Genomic DNA, 14282 nt, shown 5'->3' on the forward strand with positions numbered 1-14282 from the left:
TCCACAACGAGGACATAAAAGCCATGAGATTCTGACATAGGTGGCTACCTAAAATTGGAGGTTGAGCAGCCTACTGCCTCTGGACCTCAAATGGCAGATGCCCCATGATGATTTGCAGCCACTGATAGATATGCCCTCCATGAATGCGTAACATATCAGTGAACCACAGAGATATGGCTGATTCTGCAAGCCCTTTGTCATCAGATCAGCGTTCTGCTAGAAATATGTTGAGTATCATTCATGTAGCTGAGAGAGCCACACTTGTGGGCCTATGCCATAAGATTCTTTGCTAATATGAGTGACAGGCAGGTGGGTCAGATCTAAGAATCATGACTGTCTCTATATAATACTTCTAGAGCAGCATGCACTTAGTTTCTATGTTACTGACCTCCAAAGAACTCATCGATATGGTTGATCCAGTTTCACTCCTTGCTAATCCTGTGCTATCATCCATCTCTGAAGCCATGAAATTCTTTACTGCTGTGCGAGGTTCAAAAGGCAAGTTCTGCATGTGTTCCTGGGTAGGGAGATGTTGATCTAAACTCATACTGAACTGGTCCATTACACTGGGGTTCATACTAAATTCAGGATTAACTTTGTAGTGCAAAAGCCTTTCATGAGGCAAGGTTTCCATGCCTATATTCAACTTGCTGTCATCCTTCAGAGATGCCTGTGTGTTCACGGAGCCTCTGGGCATGACAATATAGTCACTCTCCATCATTCGGTCCTGAGGGTGGACTATGTCCATATCTGCACCTCTCAGGTTGTCATCAGTACATAAATACACAGTCCGCCGTAACTCTGTGTTGTCCTTTTTCAGACACTGATTGGCCAGTTCACTCATGCTCATGGGCATATGCATTCCTCCTGACTGCTGAATGATAACTTTAGAAATTATATTCCCAGGCAATGTTGAGTAGCTCATTCCTTCTGGATTTGCTGGTTTCTCCTCTTCATCATCATTCAGGGAGATTCTAGAAAGGGTCCCTGTTATCGTTGCTGCTCGGCATGGTCCAATGTCCTTATGGAGAACTGGAAATTAGAAAGCAGGAACATACATTTTTAATAGGCCAGCAGTGAGAGTTTTCACTCTGGATGCAAAGATTTTATAACCCCAACTGAGTTTGGTAGGACAAGCTTTAAGACATAGATGGGACAAAAAGAAGCTCTCTAGATATTGTTGGACTGTATCTCTCAGCACCTCTAGCCAGCATAGCAAATGGACATAAATGCTGGGAACTGCAGTCCAGCAACATCTGATGAGCTGTAGTTCCTCATCTGTACATTAATCTATTCAATAATGCCAGTTTGTATCGAAGAAAAGTATTAGCATTTGGGGTTATGGCATGAGAGAAAGGAAAAACTCTAAGGAGTTGGTCATTGTATTGATGGCTGAAGTTAATAGAACCCCAAAAATCAGAACTCACATCACTACACAGAGTTATGCATGGAGATCACTATTCTATTAAGATATATGTAGTTGCCACTCCATTTTCAATTAAACAAGAATATTTTTCCTTGAAGAAAAGATATGTATAAAGCAGGCTTGACCATTTCAACTCTCCTTACAGCATAGTACTTAACAAAATGGAAAAAACACAATTTTTAAAAGCTAGTTATTGCACTGCTTCTAAGCCCACATGTCAAAATCACCCACAGTCACATTGTATTAAATCTCTCATTTAAAAAGTAAAATTTAAATCCTTTAAATTCAGCACAGAAAGTCTGCCCTAAAACTATTGTTTTTCTTCAAATTGATTTATTTCCTTTTTAAAAAAGGGTTCTAATAATGAATTCTTCAAAAAAGAAAAGAAAAGAATAATACATTTACATGACCATTAAGGAGTTAGACTCAGTCTGTATGTTCTTATCCACACTGCACCATTATAACTGTGTGATCCTTTTTTAACTCCATAGTTCCATGCTACAGAATCCTGAGGTCAGTCAGCTGTTAAGAATTCTCCAGAGGACCCCCTACCCCTAAATTATGCCATTAGAGCTCTTTGGTAAGGAATTCTGAATAGCTCATGAAACTACAGATCTCATAATTCCACAGAAAGAGGCCATGTCAGTTGAAATGGTAACAAAGTGCTATAGTAATGCAAAGTAGATTCAGCCAAAATCCATCTAAAACCTACAAGACCAACAAATGAATAAAGGCTCAGAACGAAGTCATTCTTCCAAAAGATAAAATTAACAACTGTTTATAGTCAAATAACCCTGGGAATGCATTTTTAAATATGCAAGGTAATGAACTACTGGCTTCAAAGGATCATATGCAGTGATCTAGTGCACTGTATGGAACTATTCATGGCTGGCACAAGATTAGGCACAAGACTATCCATACACCTCCATATTTTCTCATCCAATTTGTCTGCAAAGCAAAGGGCTGAGGATAAACCTTTATGCATGCAGAAACAAAAAGGAACTTGGAACCACTTAAAATTTGGGAAAGATGGAATTCAATGACAACAATTTATATTTAATTCAGAAGAATTATAAACATATTCTAATTGGGCATCACATCACCTGAATTTTGATAAAGATATGTTTATTGAGATTGAAAAATCTTCTGTTTTTATCACCATTCCTACCACAAGCAACCTTTCAAAGGCTTTTTAGGAAACCATGGTGCTAATGTCACTGCATACTATGATCCAAACCCAGTACATGCTTGTAGATTCAGGAGCTGTGATGCATGAAGGTTGGATACTCTAGTAGCTTACAATAAGTTTTTCTCAAGCGCATTATCTATAAGGATCTAGAGGAAGCTGGAAATTTATCACACTGTTTCCTTTTTTATGCTTTGAGGTTGATTTCATCCCACTTCTCATACTGATTGGGTTGGCCAGTCATGCAGATTTCAAGCAACTGAGTTTTCAGATCCCTTTGGTAGTACCAATGCATACCTTTTCTCATATCTTCTATAGCAAAATGTATTTCTGGATGATGTCAAATATTTACCAGTACTTAAAAGAGTTATTTGGTCCATTGTTTTCTGGGATTCTGGAAGCACCAATACAAAATGATACTTTTCCAAGTTCTGATATTTACATCTGTTTTAAAAATGTTTCTGTTGGTAAAATAGCCTTCTATATTGCAGGCATACCTGAATGTATATTTGTCATTTTAGGCCCTCAATATCCACAGATTCTTTATCCATGGATTCAACCAGCCATGGTTTGAAAATATTTTAAAAATACATATATTCCAAAAAAGCAAACCTTGATTTTCTTGTTCAATATAAGGGATACCATTTTACTATGCCATTATATTTAATGGGGCTTGAACATCCACTGATTTTGGTATCCTGCAACCAAACCCCAGCAAATACCAAGGGCCCATAGCAATAGCAAAGGTACTTTTATTTTATTTTTCTGCATTTGCATTTAGATCTGATCACCTTACCTGACCGACAGGCAATGTCCACATCTTTTTCAAAATCTGTCTGTAACAATAACAAATAAAAGTTAGATAAGACAACCATTATCAGCCATCAGCTAAAAGTCAAACTAGATGTTGAATGACACACATAGCCACTGCCTTGCTCCTTCTTATCAGAGCTTGGAAATGTTACTCTTTTTGAGCACAATTGGGGGAAATATCACGGCTGGCTATGCTGGTGGAAAATGCTCCAAACTACAGGCCAAAAGAAAAAAAGGGAAAAAAGGAACTTTCCCAGGCTCTGCTCATAATATCAAATATAAACAATACATGTATGTAAGGTATCACTGCATCATTAGATGGTAGTGCAAAGGAACAGAAGGACAAGAGATACAGCATGTCAATAGCAAATGCTTAGCTGGCCCTTCCTCATGTATATTTGACCAACTGCTCAGTTTTCCATTCCTATACCCCAGAGTTGGGGAAATGGTGGCCCTTCAAATGCTGTTGGAGTATAATTCTCATCTCATCAATGGTCATGCTGGCTAAGAAGACGGGAGGCGGCTGTGGTCCAAAACATGATCTAAGACAGAAGCCTCCCAGCCTTGGTAAATCTCATTGTCAACCTAATTTCAACAAAATAGATGGCATTAAATTGCCTCAGTGCCTTATTTACAACTATTTAAAACAGAGTTCTAGGATTAAAAAGGGATTTATGGAGGGGAAAATGATTTATGCCCTAGCTGAATTCTATGGCCTGAACTTTGTTACATCTGAAATAGTTCGCCTAATTTGGTTTGCATATGACTGCTTCTATTGAAATCAAATTACAAATCAGACTTAATCCTAGTGTTGTTGCTATTCCTGTTTTGTGAAGTCGAAGGCTTTCATGGCTGGCATCCATGGTTTCTTGTGGGTTTTTTCAAGCTATGTGGCCATGTTCTAGAAGAATTTATTCCTGACGTTTTGCCAGCATCTGTGGCTGGCATCTTCAGAGAATGCTTGCCTGGAAAAAGTTGGGTATATATATATATATATACTGTTTTGTTTTAAATGTGGGCTTGCTAGTGGGACTTTAAAATTTTGAAGGTTAATGTCAGAGGGCATTTTTTACAACCAAATTATAAAATAGGAATTCAAAGTAGTTTTGGAAGAGGGGTAGTAGTAATTTTAGATGCCAAAAGAACAAAATAACAATGAGCAAATACAGTTGTTATTAATACAATTAACATTTGCTGAACACTAATCATGCATGCAAGTGCTGTACAGAAGAGAAAAGGAAGGTTTTCCTTGAATCTAGCTAGCTGATTTTTCTGGTATGCTTAAAAGTAGTGGCTGCTCCCTTGGGAAATGCTAAGTAAGCTTAGCAAGATGCAAGAAAACTTAAATGAATGAGTTTTTTACGCTTTTCTGAGAATGGCATGGCAGTAACCACAAAGGTGGTTTCTGAATGTGTGTCTACACATATACTGAGATAATTATTCTCTGTGTTGGTGCTTAAACTGAAGATTGAGCTGTTCATTAATAGCTTAATTAACCGATGTCTTTACTCCATTTAGTTCTCATTTTCCCCAACATAAACCATTCGAAAAGGATGACTGTGGTCCATAACTTATTATAATGCAAACTGCTTTGCAATTGCACATTTTCACAGGATTCATCTACATTGTAGATACTGTATAATGAATCATAGATAGAGGTACATAGCAGAAACAAGTGAAATTTTTGGAGAAGATAATCTGGTAGTTTTTTCATAATGAAGTTATGAAATTGAATGAAATGGTAGGAATATGAAATAATACATAAGAATAATGCAGATAGTGATGTTTGGAGGAACCCGTCTGAATTCTCTCTTTGTTGTTTATTTTGCAAACCTAGTTCTTAGTGTACACTGCAGAAATAATGCAGTTTGATATCACTGTAACTGCCATGGCTCCATCCTACAGAATCCTGGGATTTGTAGTTCTGTGAGACACCAGCATGCTTTGGCAGAGAAGGCTAAAGACCTTGTAAAACTACAAACCCCAGGATTCCACAAGGTGCAGTTACAGCACTTAAAGTGTTCTCAATCTGCATTATTCCCACAGTGTAGATACACCCACAGTTAGCCCAAGGGCAATGTCCAATACAGTACGTATGGTGTAAACAATTTTAGTGCAACTAGTTGTACAGCCTCTTGCATAACCTTTCACATAACCAGGTGCACAAACTCTTGTGGTCTTATGAAAGTGCTTTGCACAATGGCTTAAGCAAAGGTATCACCAAAAGCAGTCTCCTAGTGGGACTTTTGCTCTGCTCACATTACATTGGTTTTAAGCTTCTTTTTACTCAAAGTGCAGGGGCACATCGAGCAGACTTTCAGCAAGGAGAACTCAGCAGAACAATGGCATGCTGTTGTTGCTGTTGTGATTACATGATGCACTCCTGTAATTCTGAATTGGCACAGCCATGAGACAGCTATAGGAATATTCCAAGCTCATTGCCAGTGTTGTTGGGTTCAGAATGCTTTCTTATAACAAAACTCCTTCCACATATGACATTCAGCACACACGTAACAATGCAGATATAAATATACAGACAAGCATTTCTAAACTACTGTTTTGATCATATTTTCCATGGCATGTTGTCTTTTTCAGAAAACCTCATTCCATAGTATTTCAACTGTTCTATTGTGCATTCATAATGTGTTCAAGTAACTGGTTGTTATGCAAAGCCTTGTTAGAGCAATTTGCCCACTATTACTGTAGAATTCTAAGGGAGCTGCGGGGATTCACCAAGTTTCCTCACTACTTCTAAATATCTGTACAAAATACCATCTGCATACTCATTTCCAGTAGTCTCTGGTGATATGGACTACAACATTCTGAACTATTGGGACGAGTAAGTGAGGAGATGGTTAGACTTTAAATTTACTGGCACTTTAAAATGCCCCCCTTGTTTAGATTAAACAACTTAGCTGTTCTTTTTCAGAGTGGCTCTGTCTTGTCTCTAACACTACTGATATACACAAGTTGTAATTCCCTTTGATGGATGTTATTGCTGAGAAGCAAAGAGGAAATTGCTCCCATTTCATCCCATTCTCTGCCTTAAAAGCCTGCCTCTCCAGATGCTCTATGCTTAACCCACTGGTGATCTCAAGTGTCCTTGCCTCATCTGATTGTAAGGTTCTTCTCCCTCTTTCAACCTTCACCCTCAAGGCCAATGGGACAAAAATGGATTTAGGCTTTGTGCAACTTATCAGCAACACAATTATAGCACTACAGTTTCACTTTAACTGTCATGAAAACATTCTATGGAAGTCTCGGGTTTGTAGTTTGGTGAGGGCCATGCTAGATCTTTCTGGCTAAAATGTCTAAATGCCCCTCCTGGAACGGCAAATCCCAGGAGTGCACTGGATGGGACCAAGGCCCGTTAAAGTAGGATCATAATGCTATACTCAACTTGTGTGAAAGAGGTACTGGATCACCCTGCATCTGAAAACTAGAAAATTTCTTTAAGCCTATCTAGTCTGCTGCCAACAAAGGTAAAACTTTTTTAAAAACAAATTGGGATTGCATTTGGTGTGTTTTAACTAAACATACTTAAAAGTTTCCCACATGCAACAAGGTACAACTTTAGTGCAGAAATAATGGACTTTGACACAACTTTAAATGCTGTAGTTACATCTTATGGAATCCTGGGATTTGTAGTTTTACAAGATATTTAGCCTTCTCTGCCAAAGAGTGCTGGTACCTCACAAAACTACAAATCCCAGGATTTGGTAGAATGGAGCTCTGGAAGTTAAAAGTAGTGTCAAATGCCATTATTTCAACAGTGCATACACATACATTTCTTGGAAATTCAGTGTTATTTGCCTAAGAAGTGGGTGGACAGAGGCTACAGAAATTCTCAAAGGAGGTGTCTTTTTGGTTGCTAAAGAAGTTTACATTTTATTTCCTGGACTTTACAACTCTTTCTCTCCCAGTGCTCACATGGCCCAAAGGAAGGAATAGCCTCTGCCTGCATGGATATCCTTCCATACTATCTCAAGTTGAGAACAACAATAGCAACATCTTGACAAAATGAAGGGCTGTGATGCTAACATAATCAGTTTTTCTCTCTCTTCTTAATGATTATTAAAATCTTTTCCTGATGAAGAAGCTAGTACAGCTTCAAAAGCTTGCATCATCTCTTATGTGCATTTTGGTCGGCCCAATAAAAGCATCATTGTTTTGTGGATTTTGCATTTTGTTGTACTTTACTATCTAGTAGAGGTTATGGAGGAAGGAAAGTTTTTGTGTGTGTTTTACCTAGTTGTCTCATTTGTTCACCCTTATATCTAATTTGAATACCTAAAAAGCCCATGGATTTGTGATTTGACTGTATCATTTGGATATCCAAGAATCATTCTCTTATGTTCCAGATACCTCATTTATTCTGTGTGCTTAACTAAAGAAAGGTGGTGGTGGTGGTGGTGGTGGTGGTGGTGATGATGATGATGATGATGATGATGATGATGATGATAAATTATTCCAATGATGACTGTAGAGATCACAGACAGTTTCTTCCTTCCAGTAAATACTGTACCTACAGAAATTGGAGTTTTCCTTGGAGTTCTTGGACAGAATGGAGGGCTGCTGGTAACAAAGAGATTTGCCAGGCTGGTCCTCAGGGCAGTGAGGTGGCTCCCTCTGGTGACAGATTCTGGGCATGAGGACTGGTACGCTTGTAAATTACCTAGTGGGTTGGTTTCGCTACAGCCAATGGGGAGATGACCTCTAGTCTTTCTCATCAAGCAGTAAAACACCTCAGAATGACTCTGGGAAGTTGGATTCCTCTTCACAATATGTATAAGCTAATTTTGACAAATTAAATCCTATCTGTTTTTTTAAAGTTATAAAAGTAAATAGTGGTGTAGCATAACAGTTAATAGTCTGCGTGAGGAAATGCCCAGGAGGCAACTCTTCTCTAAAACTCATCCCTCACTTTGCAATGAAAAGATTAGAGCATTAGGCTAGTTTACAGCTCTAAGGTTTGGATTACTGGGATCATCTTCATAAAACACTTTGAACAGCTGAAATGCACTATATAAACCAGAGGCTGGAAACCTGTGGCTCTCCAGATGTTTTAGATTGCAGCTCCCATAATCCCTTACTGTGGGCAATGCTGGAAAAGGTTTGTGGTAGATTAATCTTTTCCCTAACACTCATGTTTTTGTTGTTTTTGTTGTTGATGATGATAATGATTCAATGACACTCCTCTCAAAATTTTCAGTCCCATGCAGGGAACCAAAAGCAATAAGCAGTCTATGTGAGAGAAAAGCATGTCTATAGAAAAATGGGAAAGTTATGAATGCCTTCCCACAATGACCCCCATGTCAGTATTGTGGTGAATCCACTTTGGGTCCTTTCTGTATGGACCATGATAATCCAGGGGCAGCCTCTCCACATTACTCAGCCCTCCATTTTTGTGCCAGGGCAGCTGTCTGCATGAGCAGGCAGAGCTGAGCCTCTGAGCCTCACCCAGGGGCCCCCTCTCAGAGCCCCAATGAGCCTTCCAGTAGGTAGGTTATTTTAATTTGATTTCATGGTGTTATACCCTGATTCTTGTGGTGAATGTGCCAGACGTTGTCCAGACTGTTTGCTCGAGAACTGGGTTTTGGGCTGTGTGAACAGGATACTGCCAGAACAAGGAAGAAACAGGCCTTTTGGCCCATGCAGGCAAGGCCTTAGTCAAACTTTAAGGGAGCTATTCAAGGCACTGAACCTATTTTAGGAATAGGACTGAGCACTCTGGATCCTTTAAAGTTCAAGCAAAAAGCTAGAGCATGTTAATCACTCCAATGATATCAGAACCACGAGCCACCACTACACAATCCCCCGCAAACCAGAATGATGATGGACTTGTGTTTTTCCCCTTTTTATTTAAAACTGTACATCCTTGCTATATTTGTTATGTGTGTGTGTGTGTGTGTGTGTGCAGGTGAGTATCCAAACCCGCTAGAAATATTGGAGAAGGATTAAATGAACACTAACCATGATCTGAGCATGTCCATTTGGAAATGAACTTGAAGAATCTGCATTAATTGGGTCTTGACAGTTTCTTAAACGACATCTAAATGCATCTTGAACCTGAAAAAAAGAAAGCAAACTTTTAGCATATCTGTATCTATATCTCTATCTATGTCTATATCTGTGAGGATTAAAATAATTAGAAATATAATACCACAATACTTGATTCATCTTTATTTTCTCCATTGGTATTAAGTGTCATATACAGTCAGCAAATATACCGATATTTGTGCTGCTATAATGCACTGAGATGAATTAATGCAAATAAAATGATATCACAATTATACAGTACAATTCTATATATGATTAGCCTGATTTAAGTCTAATTGAATTCAACAGGGTTTATTTTCAGGTAAATGGTTATAGGATTACAGTCACAATCTGATTTGTATAAGCCATCCAAATGCCTTTTTAAAACATCTCCTAGAGAAGAACAAATGCACTCAGCTTTAATAAATGTTATATTTAAGTCCACTTGGAACATTATCAAGAACAAATCCAGAAGGTTTATTTCCATATAAATGGCTTGTGGTCTATAGTTTAACAAAAATCTGAGTACCACTGCAATGGCACAACTGTAGGCAATAATGGATGACTACAACAGCCCAATGGTAGTCCTTTAAGAAATACTGCTGCCAAGATCAATCTGACCACTCTGTTCTCAAAAGGCCTTTGAATAAATTCTGAGCAATGCTTCCTTATACCAAGTGCTCTATTTTGCTATTTTCCCAATGTTAACATCACGAGGGCAGCCAGTTTTAAGCTGAAATCCTATACTTATTTACCTCAGCAGGGCTTATTTTTGACTAGACATTCATGGAATTTCATTGTACATTGACTACATGGGATTATTTATTCATATACCATTTTACTGTGAGCAAATGTACTCTCAATTAACTGGAAGGGTTCAGACTAAAGAGCACACCATTGTCCTTTATTGTCTTCTAAAAGGGTACCTATCTTGAGGCTTTTGACTGGCAAATATATTTAAATGTAACTGATTTAATTGATTACAAGACAGATGGGTGATCAATGAAAAAAATGTAATTAGCTGATAACCCTAATCAATTCATGATGAAGAGATGTATTTCACATGCATGCCAGGGATAAACTAAAAGGTTTTTGATGATCTCATGTTAGATATTTCTACAGAGAACTAATGCACAACTGGTAGATCAACAATGGTGTGGGGATTAGTTCTTGTTCCCTGGCTAGTGCACAAAAGGAGCACTTCCTTTTAAAGGCAAGCTGGTGTCAGGTACAGGAGGGGAAAGAAAGAGGGCTTTGCCCCTCCCAATAAAAATCATCCTACCAAATTAAATTTTCTTTCATTCCCCAAATTTCTAGTATTGCAGAGACGGAGACACTGAAAACTGTTCACAGCTAGAACTCATATTTACTGTGTTTGTGTTCCCTTGGTAACTTTGACTGCTCCATCTCTCTGGATTCCTAAATGGTGTTTCTCAATGCTCAGCTGAAGTTTTAAGGTACTGCAATGCTAGAAATTTGGGGACTGAAGGAACATTTCATTAGGGTCAGAATTCTTATTTCTGGTGACAATGCCCCTCATTTTGCCACTCTAAAAAGTCCACAGAGTCTCCTCTGGCACCTTTCATGTAGTATGCTATTGCACAAAGACACTCATCCCCTCTCATCTTAATGAAGGAGGAAGGTTTCTGACAGTCTGGATGAGTCCATCTATTAAGCAGTGTAAAGTGGCTATTTTCTGGGTGTCATGAAAAGGTGCCAGTTACTAGTTATTTCACTTACTGTTCTTCCCCTCCAGCTATCAGCAGTTAACATGCTATGGCCTGTTACAGACTGCCAAAATAAAGCTGCTTCGGGTCTCTTTGGAGGTATGCTATTTAAATGATGCATGGGTCCTAAGAGTCCGGAGGTCGCGCCAAAGCCACACTCCATTCCTAAGCACTGGAGTGCAGCTTTGGTGCAGCTTCCGGATTCTTGGGATGCATGCATCATTTAAACAGCATACCTCCAAAGAGACCCAAAGCAGTTTTATTTTGGTAACAGGCCTATGTCTTTAAAGCCAAATATCTAGGATGACTAAGTTCCTCTTTGTGATGAAGGAAGAGATTGGAAATAACTTGTTACATTCAACTAATTATATGATGGTTAGCTACCCCTTTCAGCAGAGCAGGCTTAACATGTTAATTTGTAGCTTAACAGCACCCATCTCCAGAGCTTGGAAATAGCTAGTTTAACTGAATTTAACTGGTTTTGCATTGTTATTCAGTGTTAGTTGGTGATCCCAGGAGGAGTAAGATAGTTGGAGAGTATGGTGGTTGCTCAAAATGGGAGGTGGAAGGGACTGAATGTGGGACTCCAGCTACTGGATGGAAAAGATGTGTTTCAGTATCATACATAGCAGCTCATGCTTATTGGCTCTAAGTGAAAGGGGAGGTAAAGGATGTATGTGTTCGTCACTGAAGAAAAAAGGTCCTACATATGTACAGAGATCCTCCAAATATTTCAGATTCAGAATTCTCCAACTTTGCAGGCCATTCCCCTTTTCACCCTTTTCAATGCAGACAAACAATCTACAGCCTTCATAAAACTGGTTATTACCAAATGTATTATATTACAAATCGCACCATTTTCAGCCATCAATCAGATTGTAATATTTATAGTTCAATACACCTGGAAAATTCCAGGTTGGGGAAAGCCACTCAAGACAACAAAAAGCAAGTTTCAAGGAGCCAGTAACAAAACTATCCACTTGGGGGCAACAGTGACAAACACACAATTCTCTGTAAATCCCATAGTTTCTGTTTGTAAAAAACTAACAATTTCATTAGCAATAACACACCAAATGAAATTCTACCCCTCCCAACTTGAACAACAAATTAATTTCCCCAAGTCAATTAATTCATTTTTCAAGCTAATATTTTAAGCTCTGGATGGAGGGTATGCCTCAAGCAAACATTCTCTTTTAATTTTGAGGAGGTGCCACTCCCAGTGCACACAAAACACTTTTTAAAGTATATTGTGGAGAAACTTTGGTGATGAGACAATTAATTTCCAGAATGTTTCCCCTCCTTTGGGAATTTTTTTCAGATTGGGTGCTATCACATGCCTCCATGCTCAGACCGGAGGCACCATGACCTGATGTTAGCTATTCCATCCTTCACAAAGGATGGTTAAGTCCTGTCCTTTGCGAAATACAGGATTAGAATGGATTGGGGATGGGATGGCTAAGATTGGGTCATGATGCTTCTGGTCTGAGGTATGCAATAACATCCAATCTGGAAAAAATTTCCCAAAGTTTCAGTCCGCTTTGGGACCAGGCGGAAAGCCTGTGTGATAATCTTCATAGTCCAATGTTCAAATCACTATACAACATAGGTGCCTGCAAGCTGCAAAACTGATGCTGAATTAATGAAACTCTATCTAGGGGGATGGATGGAGGCAAGGCCTCTGGATTAGCATATTTTGTTTGCTGGCCTTTACCCAAAGACCACGATGACCAACTAAACAATGGCCAGCCTGCTGAATGTTTCCCAAGGTGCACAAAAACATGGCTGAGCATCATGTGTAAATGCTGAATGAGAGAGTGAAGAGGAGGCAAGCGTGAGAGAAAGAGGGAGGGAAATCTCCATGATTTGAGGGCTCTACCCAGAACAATGGAATACTGGAACATCTTCAATTGTCCCTTGCCTTCCCTTTCCCTTTCCTCATATTGCCATACAGAAGCGCTGATGCTGTTACATTCCTTTAAAGCATCTACTTGCTCTCACCTCCCCCTCCCTGGCATGAAGCTGCAAGATTGTCTTGGAGGCAGACAGAGCAAGAGAGACAGATGTGCTGAACGTGCGGGTACCAAGGAAGTGGTTTCCTTAGCAACAGTAGCCAATTCAAAGCATTTGCAACTTGCCCTCTCTCCTCACATGTGTGTGTGTGTGTGTGTGTGGGGGGGGGGAGTTAGTGCATGCAATCCTGATATGAAGGAGATTGTTGATTTAGAAGATAGCAAAAGATTAAATGAAAAAAAATATGCACCCCAATCATTAATGGCAGAAAAACAAGAAAAAGTAAATGAATGCTCTTCCCTTCATCATCAATCTTTAGAGTTTGACATGGTTTGAATTAGGTTTATAGTAGGCTGTGTTCATATATGCCATTTCCCCCTCCTTCTCGCTCCCTCTCTCTCCTCCTCCTCCTGTTCTCAATCTCCCCCCACACAGCATTCACACATACTGCTAAAATCATGCTTTAAGATAGTGGTAAGGAATCTTTACTGCTCCAGATGTCTTAGACTAGAACTCTCACAGTCCCTTACAGTTGGTTATGCTAGGTTTGGTAATGAGAATATAGGTGAAACCGAGTCAGATAGAAATTTCAAAATGAAGATTGTCCTGAATTTGGCAGAAGGTGAGGAACCAAAATAGAGATCTGAGGCAACATATCATGTAAAAGCACATGAGTTACAGGAATGCTGAATAATTTCAGTGGACTCCTGGATGCTCTAGTGAGAGTACTAGGTGAGATCAGGGAAGAAAACAATCAAGAACTTTAGCTGAGGGATATGAGAAAATGAGATGATGTCTGCAATGTTGTGAATAGACTAGAAGCATTTTTAAGGATTGTAATATCAGATTATCAGACATTGTGAGCACAGCTATGGCCAGATTCCTAAATGCTATGGCCAGATTCCTGCTGGTACACAGTACTAATGTATCGGTCTGTTATACAACTGGTTGCCCTTTCTCCGGCTCACAGGGAAGACAAGGGATAGTGGAGTTGGGAAGGGTAGAAAAGGCTCCTGGCTCCAAGTCACTTATTTCTCCAATGTATGCTTTCCAGGGGAGGGTTGCTAAAGTGCTTTGAGAG

The 14282-nt window shown here is 39.2% G+C and overlaps 1 protein-coding gene across 4 annotated transcripts in view; it reads right to left on the minus strand.

Moving 5' to 3' along the window:
- Positions 1–14282, minus strand: part of LOC149311395 (adhesion G protein-coupled receptor B3) — a 640955-nt gene that overhangs the window by 37057 nt on the left and 589616 nt on the right. For all 4 annotated transcript variants that reach the window (XM_089530992.1, XM_089530991.1, XM_089530988.1 and 1 more), the window contains 3 exons: positions 9399–9494; positions 3409–3448; positions 389–1032 (listed from right to left, as the gene is read on the minus strand). In XM_089530992.1, coding sequence (XP_089387118.1) covers positions 389–1032; positions 3409–3448; positions 9399–9494 — 780 coding nt within the window. The remainder of the gene's footprint in view (positions 1–388; positions 1033–3408; positions 3449–9398; positions 9495–14282) is intronic.

The sequence above is a fragment of the Sceloporus occidentalis genome, unplaced genomic scaffold, assembly GCF_023333645.1.
Source record: "Sceloporus occidentalis isolate IW3139 unplaced genomic scaffold, rSceOcc1.0.p SCAF_6, whole genome shotgun sequence".
NCBI lineage: Eukaryota > Metazoa > Chordata > Lepidosauria > Squamata > Phrynosomatidae > Sceloporus > Sceloporus occidentalis.